Genomic DNA, 20,246 nt, shown 5'->3' on the forward strand with positions numbered 1-20,246 from the left:
AGTAAAAATAAAATATACTAGGATTTATTTTATCTTAAATAAAGTTTTATATGAAATTAAAATCCATGACATGCTGTGACAAAGTTCATATGAAATTCATAGCATGTATTCCCAGTCCTTAGTATTTTCCTTGGAGGAATCCCTAATACTTCCCAGGTGATGTCCTAGGCCAATACGTATATTTTAAAAATTGTTTTACCACACTATACTGTTCTTACTTAGAATGAAAATCCTGGATTCTGTCCATTTTTTATATCATTTTTCACAAGATTAAAATGTGGTAACAGAACACTGCTTTCCCATATGTCTAGTATTTCTTTGAAATAAGAACTTACTGGGAGACTCTAAGTGTCAGAACTGTGCAATGATATAAAAAAAGCTTTATAATCAAGAACTTTTGACAATGGAATTAGAACAGCAGTTTCTAGATGGGAGGCTGGGAAATTTTTTTCTCTAAAATGCATAGTAAGTATTTTATGGGCTTATGGGCCATATGGTCTCTGTTGCAACTACTTCAGTTTTGCCATTGTAATAAGAAAGAAGCCACAGATAACACATAAATGAATGGGCATGACTGTGTTCCCATAAAACTCTATTTATGGACACTAAAAATTTATATAATTTTCATATGCAATGAAATATTCTTCTTTTGATTTTTTTTCCCCTAACCAAACTGCTGGTGGTCCAGATTTCACAGATAGGCTATAATTTACCCACCTCAGTCTTCATTTTAACAACTATTTAGATCCTAAAACTAAAGTTGTGGTTTAAAAATACTTAGAAGTTTTACAAAAGAGCTTCTAAAATTAGTTTTAGTGACTTTCAAAATCAAATTGTATTAAAAAGTAAGTTTTCACCAATAATATGTGTCCAAAGTAATCAATGTTACAGCAAATCTTACAGTTTCTCACATTTGGCATAAATTATAACAAAAAAAAATTTTTTTTAAACATTTATTTATTTTGAGAGAGTGAGTGAATGAAGTGAGGGGGGCAGAGGGAGAGAACTTCAAGCAGACTCCACCCTGAGCCGAAGCTAGGCTGATCCCAGGATCCTAAGATCACACTACCTGAGCCAATACCAAGTCAGATGTTTGACTGAGCCACTCAGATGCTCCAAGAAGAGTCTTTTTTAAAAAGTAACTTTCTCTGGTTTAATAAAAACAAATTTACATACAACTTTAAAGGAAGAAATATATAGAAATATAAGCTATTTCAAAACACATAGCAAGGATTACACAAGAGGAAGCACAGAAAACCTCTTTTCCAACCATCTTACCTTTTTTTTTTTTTAATTTTTTTAAATTTATTTATGATAGTCACAGAGAGAGAGAGAGAGAGAGAGAGAGAGAGGCTGAGACACAGGCAGACGGAGAAGCAGGCTCCATGCACCGGGAGCCCGACGTGGGATTCGATCCTGGGTCTCCAGAATCGCGCCCTGGGCCAAAGGCAGGCGCCAAACCGCTGCGCCACCCAGGGATCCCCAACCATCTTACTTTTTATCTCCTCTTACATATCCCTCCTCTCCTTTGTTATTCACTTAAAAATTGTTTTTCATTCCCCATCAAACTCTTAACAGGCAATATGTTTCTTTTATAAGAAGCAAGAAGCTAAAACACTGCTAAGACATCATCTAAGAACCAGGAAAACAGCTAGAGTACCATGTTTATTTGTTTTTTTTAATAGCATATCAGTGATTTCTAAAGTCATAGTTTTAAAGTAAAACTTCAGAAATTAAAAATAAGGACAACCTAACTGTTTACTCTTTTATTTATAACTTCTCATAGGAAAATCACAAAGTATTGTTTTCAGGAGAGAAAAGGGTAAACAGCTAACAAGAATAAATGCTACCATTATCTCAAAACTGTGTACTTTTATAAAGCAATTCTCCTTTTCTGAAACCTATAACTTCACAGTTCCCAGAATCAATCTACTAATTTATCTAAAATGTTATATGAAAGATACTATTTTTGCATTTTTAACACCCTTATCACAACTAATTCCCAAAAAAAGCCTATAGAAATTTTATGATTGGAATGTCAGATTTTAAAAGAATCACAAAAAAATCACATAGTATGTGGAAATGGAGAGTCTAACTCTCTTGTACACAAAAAGGACAGAAATATTAGTCTTCTGGACTAAGAAAAACACAAAAAGTGAGGAGACTAAAATGAAAGACAGGTAAATAGAGCCACTCAATTAACAAGAAATACCAAAAATCCTCATTAATAAAAATGTAAAACTTTACTCTTAAATTCTATCAAAGTTAATAAATTAATGACACATATAACTAAGACTCATTTATAATCTATTTTAATTATAGGAAAATAAAAAAATTAACTAAGAACCTGCTAGAATTATAAAGATTTAATTATATTTCAATTGCTGACACTTACCTTCTGTCTTTCCATTTTTCAACATATGTACTAGGCCCGAATTCTCCATTTCTACTATGGTTTTCATGTGCTTGGAAATGAGTTCCCTCTCGACCACTTTTACTATTGGCTCTTCGGTTGATTTGTCAAGGCAGTGCATCACCCGTTCTATTTCTTCATTAATTCTAGCTTCTACTTTCTTTATATATACTGAAGCACTGTTTTCTGCTAAAAATTTCTGGCTTTCCATCTGCAAATAAAAAAGCATGATTTTTTTTTTAAACATAGAAGCAAAATGTGTTTCTGCTTTTAACTGAGTATCTATAATGTTCATCATAAGCCAAACTAAATATCATAAGTACTATTAACATTTTATATAGTTTATCACACATATCTACATAGTCTTAATTATATCCTTTAAAGCACTGATTACATAAGAAGTTATCAATACATTATTCTTAAGCAGTGTTTTTCAAACTTTTCCAATGTACTTCAAATAGTAGAAAAAATAAGCACTTGCCAGTAAGGGTCAAAAGTATAAAATGAAGCATCTGACCCACTCAGAGTCGGAAATTCTTTTTTGATTTAATGTGTGATGATGTCTAGAAAGACTCATCATGCTTATCATAGTTTTGCTGACGTACTGCCAGTTACTGAAGTCCAACTGCCACCCCACTCCCAGTCTCAAAAGAGTATGTATGCATGTGTATACAGACACACACACACACACAAAGTTTTAGAAATAGAACTTTAAATAACTCTTAATCTTGTCTAACACCAGCCTTACAGAAATTCCACTAAACTATGTTAATCCAAATGACTTTAACCTATTTGATAGGATTAATGAATATATATCTAAGAGTTACAAAAAGGAAGACATGTTGATATAAACTATGTACAAAATTTAATAACATTTCCTACTTTAACAAAAAGTAGTTTTAGTCCCTGAAAATAATCAAGTTTCTAAGAACAGACATTAACACACCAAACAAAACTCTTGGTGAGACCATCTCTCACTCCTGTTAAAAACAGCATGTATTATGTATATATACACATGCATGCACATGTCACTGTAGCACATTTTGGAATTTTTTTTAGAATTTATTTTTTTTTAAGATTTTTTTATTTGATAGAGAACAGGGTGTGTATGGAGGGGGGACAGAGGGAGAGGGAGAAGCAGACTCCCCACCAAGCAGGGAGCCAGGTACAGAGCTTGATCCCAGGACCCTGAGATCATGACCTGAGCTGAAGGCAGCTGCTTAACTGACGAGCCACCTAGGCACCCTACACTTTGGAATCCTGACAATTAATCTTCCACTGGTTTATCTACAATGAAATGAAGGAAAATTAAATGAATGTGAAGGTCAAAAATGTTGCAAAAATATCTAGTATTAGTTGCTGTATTACTGGAAAATGGAGTCTGCCTCCTACATTATAAAATTAATAGCTCATAAAACATGATCTAGGTTCACCAGTGCAAGCCACAAAGGTCTTCCTGATTGGTTACAAACTAAAAAATAAATAAATAAAAAAATTTTAAAAAATAAATAAATAAAAAATTGCAAGTTCATTCTTTGTTTCTTTGTGTAAATGATTCGAAATGCATAGAGATCCATCCCTATATACATCCAATCAGTCTTATTAATGACTTACTGAACTGTTACAAATTACTAGAACTTTGTATTCATTTATTTTTTTAAAAACCCTATTATTGGAGTAAAAACTTTTAGGATTCAATTCAATCTATTTTGATTACACTACAGAGCTCCTACTATAATTGATGTTTTCAGGAATATGCCTCATTATCTTATAAATACTGTCTTATATTTTGTAACTTCATTACAAATTAGGACTAGTTTAACTTTACTTTTAGCAATTTAGTTGGTTCTGGGTTTGTTATACTGTTGCAAAATTCTACCAATTATACTTATTGACCTCTAATTTCCTCACCAATAGTCTTTAAAGTATATACACATGCTATAAGATCATGTTTATTTCTATACTTACTTTACTAGTAATTTATATTACCATAAGCCTGAATAGTGAGACTTCATTAGTGATGCACTGCCTGTGAATTTATGGTAAATAATTTGTAACATGTGAATATAACAAAATATTAAAGTTATTTCTAGGTTTGTAGGTTTTATAACACATAGTTTAAAAAATCATGTGTGTAAAAAGTCCAAACTCTATTTTTTTTTTAAATGGGTTCCTTCCCTGGAATGTGAGAAGAGGGAGTAGGTATCTAACGGGTATTTTTTGTGCCCTCCTTCCCAAAGGGCCTCAACAGAAAAAGGCCAAGTGTTCAATCAGTAACTACATTTAGTAACTTTCAGAATATCTTGAGAGGATTTATTTATATCTTTCACTGATTACCTGAAAAAATTCTGCAGACATTTCCAAAAAAGGAGCCTCAAAATCTTCTTCATAGACAGATCGTCCTTCGAGACCTAAAATCATTAACATCTGGCAAGCATTTCTTATTGCGCCTCTGTCAAAAGAAGTTAAACCACTTGATAATCAAATTACGTTAAAGTCTCACTTTAAAAAATGCAGCAGAAGTAGCTTTAGAAAGACTTTTAGAACATTTTTTTTAAAATCAGAGTGATCCATCTCCCATAAGCAACTCACTTATAAAATAAGTATTTAGAGTAATTTTAAATGGATGACATATCTTGACTATAATGCTATTTGTCAAGTTGTTCTCATACTGTTATAACTTTAAAATCCGAAAGAAAATTAGCTTGTCTAAATATCTCTGTGTACATAAAAACATAGAATATAAAAATATCAGAAAGCAGTAAGGAGAGAGGGAGGCTATATTGCTTGAAATGAGTACAACACACAGCTACTCCTAGATATGATTTTTATCTTTTTTTTTTTTTTTTGGTACTGAATGGCTTTGGGGCAACCCAGACCAAGCACCAAAGCTGAAACAAAAACTTTACAAGTAGTCTTCTATTAGCTGCTCTGTGTACAGACACACAGAGAAAGCAGTCTTTCGTGCTTTAAGCCTCTTTAGCTGCGTGTCACAAAAATGGTACTGCAGTCATGTAAGGGGAGGCAACGTGACTTAACAGAACGGGTAGTAGTTCTTAGTCATTGGAGACTATGTTCAACAGTTTTCTTCAAATATGCTAAGAATGAAGGCTAGGCCAGAGCCTTTTAAAGAGACAAAGAGAACCAAAAAATGTTATCACACAGCAAAAAAGGATCAAAATGCCAGCATAAAAAATACATGAAAAACCAAAAGGGAAGACTAATGGCTGATTTGTTTTTAAAAAGTACATTAAATAGAAGCTCAGAAGGGTCTCTTCTAACAACACATGTGTGCTTTTAAGTTAAAATCCAGGTAACTTTCTTAATTGTTTTGAGGATTTTCATAATGTGCTGGGCAATAAAACTTTTATTTATTTTAATAAGATTATGACACTAAATTGGTTCTCAGGATATTAAAAAACCATTAAAAAACCAAACACTGAAATATAAAAAAGATGATTATACCGATCTACAACTTCTCCTTTTCGCTCTCTTGCGATCATGTCCAATAGCGTTTGTCGTAGATGATCCCTAATACACCCATAACGTACAACTTGATCTCGAAAAATAATTAATCCCAAATTGTAGACATTCTCCACATTATTTTGTTGTACATATACACGGTCCTGCAGTGAAACAATACCATAAAACGTGAGCACAACTCCTGCAAATATAATCACTTGAGCTACAATAATACAGGAAATAAAATCCAAAAGCAATTTTTCAGATGAGAAACACTTCAAACTATCTTTTTTTTATCCACTTCAAACTATCTTAAGCACCATGGAATTTTCTAGCACCTCCCAAGTTATATTAAAGTTAGTCTTTACAATTTACAAATGTACAATTTACAAACAATTGAATATATGTGGTCACCCATTTAACCTGAAGAAAAAAGGGGGTGGGGACGCAAGCACCATTCCCAGGGAAAGGCAGGTGAGTAAAGAGCAGAGGAGAAAGGTAGATAGCAAGGTAGACACATCCTCCTTTCTCTCTAGAGCCATATCATGTCTGACCATGGTTCTTACTTTCTCAAATATTATACTTGAAGATCATAGTCTTTGAAGTAAAATTAAGAGCCAAATGAAATACAGATCCATGTAACTTAAGCCGATTGCTTACTGGTAAATATTAAAAGGCTTTAATGCCTAGAATATAGCAGCATTAATAAAAACCTCTTGTCATTTCAAACAGATTACTTGTCATCTTATTTTCAAGTTCCTGCCAACTTGATTACAGGTGTGTCTCACTTTACAGAGCACATATAATCCAGAATTATTGGCTATACAAGCCCTATTTTGTGTATTACTTGAAAATCCACATTTATAGCAAAATACACTGGAATAAAACTACCAAGTTTTTAATTCACAAAAGAATTAACAACAGAATTCCTTTCTGTTCTTAACCAGGATCTCTGTGGGCCTCAGTGGATCTGTGAACTTCCAAAAATTATAGAATTATTATGTGTTTGCTAGTATGTAAGTACTTTGGAAACAGAGCCCATAGCTTTCACCAGATTCTTAAAGGCATTTATAATCCCAAACCAGTTAAGAACCACTGCACACTGTGATCCTGGAATTTTTAAAAGGAACACTGTCATTACAAGCAAAACCAAGCAAAACTACCAGGTGAACATAGACAGAAGCTCAACCACATCAGTGATGCAACTAAAATGGCACCGACCAACTCTCTGAACAATTGCTGACTAAATTCTCCACGAGTAGCATTCTCTTCATGTGACGTCACTCCTGCAACCTTCCTCCATTCAGTTCATCCAGGGCATAACCTTAATGGCTACAAAGAAAGCCGCTCTTTGATTAGTATCTTCGCTGCTCACATTTCTACATTCTATATAATCTTGGCACAAGCTCACATTTTTAAAATCGTGCATAACCCTTAGGTAAGTTCAAATTTTTCACCGATGACTCTCCCGTAAATTTTTTAAAATTATTTTTTCTTCTTTTTTAAATAGGCTTTCACTTTTTTCCCCTTGTACAAAACTATGTGGTGGCCACAGCTGGAGCCTGGGTACCCTGCACGGAGACTCTGGTGTTGGGTCTTTACAAGATACCGGTGAGTTCCTGATAGGGAGACTTGATGAACACAGTCTTTCCAAAGGTCGAGGGCAAGATAGCTGTAGGTCTTGGAAATGGCATCAAAAGTGGCCTTGGAGAAGCTGCCCAGGGTGGCAGTGCAGGCCCTAGCGGAGATGTAGCAATCATCAATACCAGCCATTTTCAGTAACTTCTTGGCACAGAGATTGAGACAGTGCCAGTGTCTTGGGCGGGGGCAAGGGGGCAGGGATGAGGCACACCAGCAGAAAGCCACAGTGACCGGTCACCTTGCATGGGACAGTGTGGGGCCTGTCGATCTTGTTCCCCCCAGCAACCTTACCACATGGGGATTTTGGAAAGGTTGAGCCAGGGTGATGGCCTCCTTCCTGGATGGCAGTGGCTACCTCCTCATACCACTTAACACCCAGACCAACTTGTCTGTATATTAAAATATAATACATGTTCAATGAGATATGAAGACTTTTGTCTTTGAACATGAATCTTGTGATTGGAGTTCAGTGTTCTTTCTTCCATCCACTCTCACATACTCTGTTTCATTAGGATGGAGCATGAACTAGAGACATTTGTGAAGCAATCTGAATGTAAAAAAGTCCTTCTAGATTTTTACAATTCTGTTCCTTTCTTTTAAATTATCCACACCTAATTTGAACCAGTGTTTGTGTTGCCTTTGTCAAGTCTAAAACAATCTAGTTTACCAAAGAACAAATTCTATTGTTTTTAACACCATTTTATTGATTTACATGGTATTAAATGATGTATTAATAACAAGGACAAGTGGCATAAACAGGATTGAAAATAAATACACTCAGTAAACATAAAGCATAAAGTAAACATAAAGCTCAACTGGTACAAGCAAAATAGAAAAGAGATACTGAAAGTAGTGAAAGCAGCAAGAGATTTTGCATCAGGCTGTTTTATAGCTAGACTAGAAAATACCGGTAATTCTGGCAAGCACTACAAGTTCCAACTCTACATGCCTATGGGACTTGCAGGGTGTATGGGGGTCAGATACCTATCATACATGATGTATATATGGCACTAGCAAGTTTAACTTAAGAAACCAAATGTTCTTAATTAAAAGAAATGCCAAAAGAATGAATCAGACTTTATTGATTTTGGTGAAAGTGCACTACCTCTAAGAATTACAGAACAAAAGACACATATAATGTAATCTTCAAAGTAAATTATGAATTTTAGAGTGAAAATTTTTTTAATATTCTCCTTTTTTGGCTTTCCTGCAGTATAATTTATATGCCATAAAATACACTCATTTTAAGAGTACAATCCAGTAACTAACAGTACATTTATTTCTATGGTTGTCTAACCATGGCCACAATCCAGTTCTAGACTATTTCCGTCACCACAAAAAACCCCATGAGCTTGTTTGTAGTCAATCCCACTTCCAGCACTCCTGCTCTCTCTCTCTCTACAAGTTCCCTTTTCTGTCATTTAATATAATTAAATCAAATGTAATCTTTCATATCTGATTTTTTACCAAGCATAAAGTTGCTAAGATTCATTAATGGTGTTAACATTTATCATTATTTCATTCCTTTGCAGGGCTGAATAGTACTCCACTATATGGATATGTCACATTTAGTTCATTAGCTGATGGATATTTGGGGCTTTTTCCAGTTTTTGTCTACTATGAGTAATGCTATGAATGTTCGGGTAGACATATGCTTTCATTTTTCTTGGAACATATTTCTAGAAATGAAAGTACTAGATCATATGGAAACTGCTAAACTGTTTTTTCAAGTGAATTTACCACTTACAGTGGATTTTTGTTTTGTTTTTTAAAGATTTTATTTATTTATTCATGGGAGACAGAGAGAGAGAGGGAGAGACACAGGCAGAGGGGGAAGCAGGCTCCTCGCAGGAAGACTGATGTGGGACTGGATCTCAGGACTCCAGGATCACGCTCTGAGCCTAAGGCAAACGCTTAACCACTAAGCCACCCAGGAATGCCAACAGTGAATTTCTAAATGCAAAAATAATAGATGTGGAGTAAGGAATTCTTCGTATGAACTCTGGCTGTACCATTAGCTGTCTGTGTGACTCTGAGTAAGTCATTATCTTCTCTGGTCCTGGGCAATGTAAAGGTAATCTCTAAAATTCTAGTATGATTTCCTATAAAGCTTAACTCTGATAAAAAATTAATGTATATGAAGGATCAAGATATACTTCACTATTATTTCTTCCCTTTCTATTTGTTACCAGTCTCCCTGGCTGGGTTTCCCTTCTCCCAACCCTAAGCACAATGATGTGGGTCAATCTATAACCTGGGTTTTGGCCAATAATGTTGCCCAGCAAAAAGGCAGAAAAAGGGTCAGGTACAACTGATGAATTCTTCAGGTATATTCTGTATGGGGAGAAACAATGGTTTAGTAAAGGAATTCAGGTGTGATGGGAATACATGGTTAGAATGAGTAGGGAACAGAACATTCAAGTCCATGAAGATGACTGGAGACGAAATACAAACGTCATATTTAGTATAAGACCTAAACTTTTGTCTTTTAATATGCGACTTACAAGGTGTGTATAATGATTGCAATTAAATGAACTATAATATTAAGAAAATCTGTTAACCCTGAAATTTGATTATACATAAGAAAGTGCTAATAAATGTACAAGAGAAAACACAAAATTGAGTGTGGCTGTTTAAATTAATAATACAAGTTACTTATATTACACATTTGGTATATATGATTGATTACCATCAAGCACAATAAAAGATCTACCTGTATATACTCAAGTGTTTATAGGTGTATATGTTAAACAGAAATGCTTGCACACGTTCACATAAACTTGTGATCTGCACAATATATATTAAAATATTTGCTAACTAAGCATGCTTAACCTTCTGTTTCCTGCCTACTAGCACTATCAGAAGGAATACAGCCTGTGGGTACACAACAGCATTTTACTAATGGATTCTAACAGGAATCTCTTTGTTAAAAAAATAAGTGGCTGGGGAGCACCTAGTTGGCTCAGGCAGTGGAATATGCAACTCTTGATCTCAGGGTTATAGGTTTGAGCCTCACATTGGGTGTACAGATTACTTAAAAAACATTTTTTAAAAAATTAACAGCTGAATTTATGTAATACAATATTAATGAGGTTCTAATTATATCACTGGAGGACTTTTATTTTGTGTATGTTTCTAGGTGAATATTTAATTAAAAAAAAATCTAAAATCTCACATCTAGTTAACCTCTAACTAGCTAAAAGAATACAACTTCAAAGTAAGGACAAGATGAACTCACCCCAAAAGAAAGAAAAAATATTAAAGAATAATCTAAAATAGTATTTAAATCTCAGGCTTTATGACCAAAATATAGTTTGTATGAGCCCATTAGTCATTTATCTATTGAAGAAAGCTAAGCAGAGACAGAAGTTGGTGGCTGCTTCTATATGGCTTTTTAAGCCAAAATACAGCATTTTAAATATAAAATGTTCTGAAAAACATGTATGAAAGCTTAATGTCTGAGTCAAACATTAGATCTACTAAAGAGATGGGAGTTTCATCGCTACATGAATAGAGATTCTCAATCTCTATTTATGGTTCTCTCTTAGGGATTGCTATTCCTAGGCCAAGCAAAACTACAACAAGCATGCCTCTTCACAAACTAGATGAACCCAGGAGTGAGGAGGAGTAACTAATGATGGGGCCATCTCATTGCCATCTGCTTTCATAGACATGAGGAAAAGCCAGACTGCCCCAACACCCTACCTCACAATGCTATCCCACTTATTTCCACTTCTAGTCTTGAAAGAATAGCTTTTGAAAGGCCAACTTCCCTGCCAAGAACAACTATAAATGCTAGATAAGAAATTTAAAAGTGCCACTTAAAAGCATCAGCTAGGGCAGGCAGGTCTCTAGGACTTGAGATAGAGACAGACTGGAGTCCCTCTTTCCCTGCCACACACACACACACACACAAAGGCGACCTCAATCAACTGATATCCATGTAAAACTCCTTCAGCAAATGCCTACTCGTGGCCTACGGCTCTTCACATTACCTGTCGACAAGAGGACATCAGCCTACATGGTACTTGGTCCTATAAGGCCACAGATATTACAAATCCCACCAACTCGGGAAATTTCTGCTTTCCCCCTTAACTGATGGCTTTACCAAGATACTAAATATTTTAACTATGAGATCAAACTTAGCATGCAATGCAGACACACAGAGCTTATGAAAGCTAAACCTACGCAAAGTCAAGAAGTAACTTTATGAGTTTAAGAACTTCATTTCTCAGGAATTGATATTTAAAAAATCAAAATAAAAGAAAGAAATTATAATGAAATTCAAAAAATAACATTAACTCTTACTACTTAATTTACTTGCAAGAAATAGTTCAGCAAATTTTTTAACCAAGTTTTATTTTTTAAAAAGAGGATAAAAGATGAATATAAACAAGGGTTAAAATCTTTTACAAATAGTAAATATTTGTCCTGCTCATAAACTAGAGATACATCCTGAAAAGTTTAGCTCATTTTTTAAAAGAAAAAAACAAAGCAAATAACGCTGTAAGTAGCTACTGTTAGAACATGTTTGAACCTGCTTTCCCAAGCTTAATCACTAGGCAATCTTCTATCAACAAGTAATAAATATAAGTGTTTTAAAACAGGTTCACTTTCAAGCCATGAAATATATACAAGTTAAGAAGGCTTAACATTATGAAGATAGAAATAGAAAATTAAAAAAAAAAAAAAAACCTGGGAAAAGTAACAAGAAGTTTCTAGTGTAGTTATATTAAAAAAGAAAAAAAAAAGTCTCTTTAGAGCAAAATTTTAAAAAACCATCCCAGTATTTTCCAAAATGCCAGTGACTGACTACACTATAAAAAGGGCACCAGTAAGAGATTTAATAGTAAACTGCCAGACAGAATAACATTTCGGGACTTAACAATGTTACTGGGTAAAGTACATGGAAAAGCACAGAATACAGTTGGCTTGAAAGCTCCATGACTAAAGCTCAAAGTCATAGTTTCCACCACTGTAAAATGGGTCCCAAATCTCTCAAGGCTGTCAAAGTTTTTAAAACAATGTAGTTGTAAGAAATTCTATTTAAAAATAACTTTCATTTGTTTTAAGAATTGTATCCTAGGATATCTGACAAATCAAAACCCTAGTCGTATTTCTCTAAAGCTGTTTAAATCGAACCAAATACTAAAATAAAAGCACTGTTCCCTACACTAAAATTCAAAGATCTAACGGGGGTGGGGGGTGGGGGGGACGACGACGGGACCATCAACGCTAGAAAACAGTACCTATTAGAACCATAGGAGTAATATTCACGTAACAGAAAGCAAAGTGTTGGAACAATGATATTCTAAGACTTTAGAAAGGAAGACCTGTATTAGAGAAGCAATATAATTCAGGGGTGAAGAACTCAGATTTAAGAGCCAGATAGGTTATTTCAATCCTATCTGTGCCATTTACTAGGTGTGACTTTAACATCTGTGCCTGTTTTCTCATTTTCAAAGTAACCTACCTTAAAATGCTATGCTACTCACTTCCACTCCTAATATTGAAAGAATAGGTTTTACAAGACCAATTTTTCGGCAAGAACAACTATATTAGCTGGATGAAAATAAAAAGCTACCATCTCTTCACACCCATCAAAATAGCTACTATCAGAAAATAAAGTAAAACAAAAACCCAGAAAATTACAAGTGCCGACAGGCAAGGATATGAAGAAACTGGAACTCTTGAGCATTGCTGATGGAAATGCAAAATGGTGTCATTGCTACGGAAAATAGCATGGTGGTTCTCAAAAATTAAAAATGGAATTGCCATATGACCTAGCAATTCTACCATCCGGCTATACACTCAAAATAATTGGAAACAGAGTCTTAATGAAACATTTGTATACCCATGTTTATAGCAGCATTATTCAAAATAGCCAAAAGGTTGAAATAACCCAAGTGTTCACTGACAGATGAATGGATAAGCAAAACGAGATACACACATACAGCGGGATATTATTCAGCCTTAAAATAAAGAAAGGAACATGCTACAACACAGATGAACCCTGAGTCATAAAAGGACAAATACTCTGTGATTCCATTTGTATAAGGTATCTAGAGTGGTCCAATTCATATAAACAGAGTACAATGATGGTGACCATGGGCTCAAGGGAGAGGGGAATGGGAAGTTGCTGTTTAATGGACAGAGTTTTAGTTTTACAAGATGAAAAGTTCTGGAGGTGGATGGAGGTGATGGTTATACAACAGTATGAATGTATTAATTATCACTGAACTGTACACTTAAAATTGGTTAAGATAATAAATTGTATGCTAAGTGCATTTTACAACAATATAAGCAAACAAATACTAACTGTTTAAAAGCATCAAGGAGTAACAAAGGCAACCTGGACTTGTGGGGCCAAGATTCTGGAGAAAATTCAAGGAAGTACACTGACAGGAGCCTGACATTCACCTTCACTCGGATGCCTTGGGTCATTCGTTTTATTTGGAGGACTGGAAATGGGAGAGTCAGCAGAAAGTCACAGGTATGTGGGTATGAAGGAGCTAGGACTTATGAAGGCAAAGTCTGAAAAGGAAAGCAATGAGAAGAAGAGCCAGAAATTCTGCAAGCAATTTTCATCAAGATCCTTACTGACACTCCACCTAAGTGTGGTCAAGACACCAAAACGCCAAAGACAAAGCCTCACTGGAAGGCTAAAGAGCCAAACATAGACCAGTGGTAGACTTACGGTGGTGAGGAGGCAAAAGCTAGAATTCATAACACAGTAACATGGAAAGCAAATTGGTAAATACTTCAGGCTTCTAGACCCCAGATGGCTATTCTCCGTGAGTAAAGATATGTCCCAGAAATAATGGCAAACTGAAAACAGATCAACCTTAAGAGAGCCTAAAAGCCAGCTTCAACGAGATCATGGTGATCTACCCATACTGTGCCTGCCTGCCAGAAGAAAATTATTTTTGCTTTGAAGGAAGATACTACCATCCAGGGCCTCCCAAAACGTAGTTAAAAATACACACACATAGGGATCCCTGGATGGCGCAGCGGTTTAGCGCCTGCCTTTGGCCCGGGGCGTGATCCTGGAGACCCGGGATCGAATCCCACATCCGGCTCCCGGTGCATGGAGCCTGCTTCTTCCTCTGCCTATGTCTCTGCCTCTCTCTCTCTCTCTCTCTCTCTCTCTCTCTCTCTCTCTCTCTGTGACTATCATAAATAAATTTAAAAAAAAAAAAATACACACACATAAAAAAAAAAAACAAAAAAACAAACAAACAAAAAACCACACACACATATATGATAAACTTTAAGTCAAGGATCTATGTTGTAATCTCCAAGGTAACCACTAAAATAATAAAAATAATAAAAGAATAGATAAGTATATAAATAACATAACGGGGCAAGGGAATGGATAATAAAACATACTCCATTCACCTAAAAAAGGCAAGAAAGCTGGGATAATCAATAAAGAATAGGTGAGACAAACAGAAAAAAGACCCAATATAATGGTAAACTTAAACTCAAATGTATCAATAATTATAAATAAACAGAAATAAGCCATATGCTCCAATTTAAAAACAAAGATTATCAGATGGGATTAAAAAGCGTGTTACTGTATGGTGCTTATAAGTGATAAGGACACAAAAAGGTGGAAAGGAAAGGATGGGGAGAAATCTGCCATACAAACATCAACCAAAAGGAAACTCATATTGTAATACCACACAAAGTAGACTTTAAGGCAATATACAGGAAATAAAGAAAGATATTTCATAAAAATAAGAGTCAATTCAAGAGAAGATCAAACAGCCCTAAATTTATATACGTTCATTTTGTAAAACCTCAAAATATATCAACTAAAAGGAGAAAAAGACAAATCAATAATTAAATCTAAAGATTTTAAAATTTCTCAGGAGCTGACAGGACAAGCAGACAAAAATATTTAGTAAAGATGTGGACAACCTGAACATGGTTAATAAATTTGGCCAAACAGATATATATATAACACTTTATTCAATAATTGCAGATTGAAAAACTAATTAATATAAAACTCTTCAGAGACACTATTAAAAGAGAGAAAAGGCAAGCACAGAATGGAAGACAGTATCTCTTAAAACATTATCTATAGGGGCGTCTGGGTGCTCAGTCAGTTAAACATTCAACCCTTGATTTCAGCTCAGGTCTTTATCTTGGGTTTTGAGTTTAAGCCCTGAAATTGGGCTCCACACAGGGCACGGAGCCTAGTTGAAAAAAACAGACAAAAAAAATCATGCATCTACAAAGGACTTTTACATAGGATACATAAAAAACTCCCACAAATCACTAACAACAAAAAAATCCTAGAAAACGCAGACTTTAAAAAGGACAAAAAAAGACTTGTCCATTTTTATGTTACACATCAGCAAAAATGTCAAAAAGAACCAGAAGAATGGTAGAATAACCACTAAGGTATCTAATATTTTTGGTGAATTTCTAAATACTCCAGTAATGATGGTGTTAAGTTACTTGGGATGACAATTAGGAGTCTAAAGTCTTACCAAGTCACTTCTTTAAGGAGAATTTAATACTAGATTCAAACAGAACAAGAAGAAATAATAAGAAAAGAAACAAAGAATATTATTCTAATATGCTTCAACAGCTTACACTTGGGACCATAGAAAAGTCACTGTTCTTCAATTACACTTGGGGAACCAGGATTATCTGCCCAAACAGTTATTTACATCATAAAACCACCCAATGACAGAACTTGGAAAAGGTAACCACAGTTGTTTAGAGCAAGTTTGATACATATACATACTCACTGTGTATACTTACTGAATGAGTGAATTTATTCTCATAAGCAAAAAGGTAAATTAATGTTAGCTCAACTCTAGGTAAATTATCATAAATTCTGGGAGCACCTGGGTAGCTCAGTCAGTTGTGGCTCAGGTCATGAACTCTCAGGGTCATGGGATCACATGAGCACCACATTGGCTCTATTCTTAAGTGTGGAGTCTGCTGGAAATGATCTCTCTCTCCATCTCCCCCTACTCCTGAGTGTGCTCCCTCTTTCTCTTTCTCTAAAATAAATCTTTTTTTTTAAGATAAATAAAATCTTAAAAAAATTATCATACATTCTGTTAAGCAGTCAATATACATAATTCTTCTGTACCGAGGTGGTTACAGGCAAAGTGGTGAAGACCATGGGTTCTGGATTCAAAAAAGACTTGGATTCATACTCCAGTAATATAGTAACTGTGTGATCTCTCACACAGGTTAGTTCATCTCTCTAACCTCAATTTATTCATTTGTGAAACAGTACAATACCGATCTGGAAGGTCAGATACTTAAAACATTTAGCACAGGGATATAGCCATGTAATAAACAGTAACTGTTGTCATGTATTCAGGATTTTTTTAGAGAATACAATAATAAATTTTATTAATAAAAAATAAAAATTTTATTGCTTTCCCAAACTACTGCTTAAAAATAACAACAGTAAAAAGATATTAAGGATTAAACAAAATATCCTTAAGTATGCTTAAAACAATGCCAGGCACACGCTAAGGACTTTGAAAGTGTTATGTGCTATTATCAGAAATAGTATTAGGTAGACTCCTAGCCAACCGAGGCTCTACCAACCCACTTTAAATGTTTTTAAAGAAACTGCCATCAACTTAATACTTATCTATTCTCACCTGTTTTTTTTTTTTCCATTATAAACAACACAGGTAGCTGTTCACTTCAATTTTAAATTGGTGTAAAACTTCAGAGTTGAAAGAACTTGAAAAAAAATTTTTTTTTTTTTTTAGAACTTGAAAATTTAAAATGATCTAACCCACACATCCCATAGACCCAACAAGATCCCATAAACCACTTGAAATTGCATATTTAAGTATATGCTCTGTGGTGTGTAGATGCACAGATGTCTACTTTTAGTAGAGGGTCCATGAATTTTGACCATTCTTCCAAGGGTCTAAAACCCCAAAAAGATAAAAACCAGAGCTCTTACCCAATAAATCTATTTCCCTTATTAAAAAGGAAACACAGGAGTTTTACCTAGAGAAGTTCAATAACAAGCAAATTAATGACAATGTAGGAATTAAAGGGTCTCTTAATTTCATCATGTATTTTTTCTCCACTACCCCAAATTTCCAGGAAACACACACACAATATGGGAACAGTCCCCTTTATGAACAGAAGTTTCATTTCTTTTACTACCTCAGGAAATATGTGCTCTATTTCTGACTGCACCACAGGGCCTACTTCATGCTGAATAAATACTTGCCTCCCTAAAGTCAATGTCACAGACTGCTACATCATCACTGCACACACACAGAAACAGTTAATAGGGCATGGTAATCAAGGGGTTTATGGGTCTATCAATTTGTTAGAAACAGGAACTGAGATGGAAGGCAAGGAAGAAATCCTAATTATCAAGCTCAACACTCTTGACCTTTACAGTATTTATGAGGATGCCCTAGTTTTATTTTACATAAAGGCCTGGTACTTGGCCTGCGATCTAGCCACAAAAAGATGCCAAGGTATTTATATTGTCAGTCACAATACAAAAACTACAGCACAGATGGGGAAAGCATGTCTTTCCAGAGTCAGGAAAAACACTGAACAGGTGTGAAGCTTAATAATCTCAAAGCCACTGGATCCTATTTTCTATTATTTTGTATTTAAGATGTCATTTTAAAAGCAGAGAAAGTGCCAAAAAGACTCTTAAACAACTTATCTGTGCTCTTCCAGAATATAGCTATTTTCAAACTTCTCTAAATGCGCAATCTAGAATATCATAAAGAAGAAATGTTTTTTGGACCTAAAGCCTCAAAATCTACAGGAGAAAACTTGGACATGAATTCCACCATCTCCATGTTCTCATCCTATCTTCTGACCTCCCCAAACACACAAATCCTTGGTAGCTTCAGCAAACAGTTTTATTTCTGTCAACTCTGCTTTATGCCACCTATTCTCATTGGAAACTTACCAATGAGAAGAATGACTAATCTGACACACTGTTTACAGATGCCTACATTTTTATCAGGATTCCCTTCACCCACATATTGATATGGGTAAACCTTGAACCTCATCTTTAGAAGACAGCAAGTATCTCTGGCACTAGAGATCTTCTTTCCTCCTACCTTTCCCTTTTTTCTTACACTGAAATGAACCTCTTCTCACTCTCACTGGGGTCTCCAGGTTTACTGATCCCTAATACCTCTATTTCCTGGGATTTTAGGACTCAGCTGCCTACTTATTGAAGAGCACAGACCCACAATCAACCATTTCAATAATGCTACTACCTTAGAATTCTCCCCATAACCAGTAAGACTAATTCTATCTGAACATTCTTGTCTGAGACTGCCTAGTACACCTGGAAAAAGTACAAACTCTGATCACCTCTACTATATAAACTTTGTGCCAACTCACTTAAATGATCTCTTCACAACTATAGATGATCCATTTATTTACAGATAGCTGACCCCAGGACAGGGGATATTCCAATTCCTATTGTTACTGAATACATGACCACAAATTCGGTAACTTTCTTACTTTTTCACAGTTCCACAATTTGGAAGACTAAAATCAAGTTTTCCTGGACTCAAGTCAAGATGTCAGTAGGGCTGATTCCTTTTAGAGGATCTGAGGGGAAGCCCACTTTCTTGCCTTTTTCAGCCTCTGGTGGTTACCTGTATTCCTTAGCTGTAGCCCTTCCTCTACCTGCAGAGTCTATCGTTCAATCTTTGCCTCTGTCGTCACATCATCGCCATCTCCTACTGCCCCTCCTTTAGGACTGACCCTGAACTAGGATAATCTAGGACAATCTCCTCTTCTCAACATCCTTGACCCAATCACACCTGCACAGTTCCTTTTGACCCATAAGGTAACAATCCTGAGTTTCTAGATAGTCATTGGTGGTGGTGGTGGTGGTGGGGGGGGGGTCATTATTCAGCCTGCCACATTAAAGTTCCTCAGCTTCTCTCCTCTTCATAAAGCTGTTGCCATTCTGCTTGACCTCTTTTCTCATTCTTAATGACTTTCCAAATAAAGAGCTCAAAGAAGCAGTGGTCCTCCTTTCCTGGGTTCACTCTCTCTCCCTGTCCCTATGAATTGACAGCCTCCAACCTTTAAGGAAAACCTGCAATACCACTAAAGCTCTGCTATTTGTTAAAATGACTGAAAATATGGACAAATTCAAGTAAAAGCTTAAAAATAAATTCGCTGTAGTTTTATGCAGAAAATTTCTCTACAAACCTTCAGGTAACCTTATATATCACAGTAGGAAATGCTTTTCTATTTCCTTTGTCATTAATTCTAAGCTGTTCAAAAGTAGCTTATAGAATACCATCCATAAACTTAATTTCCTCTCATATTCATTTTTATAGTTATAAAAGAAAAATTAACTGAATAGTAACATACACTTATGAGTTATATTGACAATTAAACATATTATAGAACCAGGACAAAGATTCTTATAAAATGCTCAACTCTTTCCCAATCATTAATCTTTTAAGCAATTAAAGTTGAAAACAAAACAGTTTCCTAAGTAGCCCCAAACCAATCTTAAAAATTCAACATCCAAGTTTCGAACATTAGGAAGGGGTGTAGTGGCAGAAACTAGAGGTCACATGTTCCATCTAGAGACATGTACACTTTTCTTTTTGAAACACATTTCTTTTTGGCACATGCCAAACAACGAATCAGTGGTGTGACCAGTGGCTGCCTCCATGTAACCAATGATCCTATTTTCATTTCCAAAAGTCAGTGTGCCCCACGGTATCTA

The 20,246-nt window shown here is 35.2% G+C and overlaps 1 protein-coding gene across 5 annotated transcripts in view; it reads right to left on the reverse strand.

Annotated features, from left to right (window-relative positions):
• Positions 1-20,246, reverse strand: part of CUL3 (cullin 3) — an 89,821-nt gene that overhangs the window by 24,829 nt on the left and 44,746 nt on the right. For all 5 annotated transcript variants that reach the window (XM_038573952.1, XM_038573954.1, XM_038573951.1 and 2 more), the window contains 3 exons: positions 5,879-6,039; positions 4,751-4,865; positions 2,396-2,624 (listed from right to left, as the gene is read on the reverse strand). In XM_038573952.1, coding sequence (XP_038429880.1) covers positions 2,396-2,624; positions 4,751-4,865; positions 5,879-6,039 — 505 coding nt within the window. The remainder of the gene's footprint in view (positions 1-2,395; positions 2,625-4,750; positions 4,866-5,878; positions 6,040-20,246) is intronic.

Source organism: Canis lupus, chromosome 25 (genome assembly GCF_011100685.1).
Source record: "Canis lupus familiaris isolate Mischka breed German Shepherd chromosome 25, alternate assembly UU_Cfam_GSD_1.0, whole genome shotgun sequence".
Classification (NCBI taxonomy): domain Eukaryota; kingdom Metazoa; phylum Chordata; class Mammalia; order Carnivora; family Canidae; genus Canis; species Canis lupus.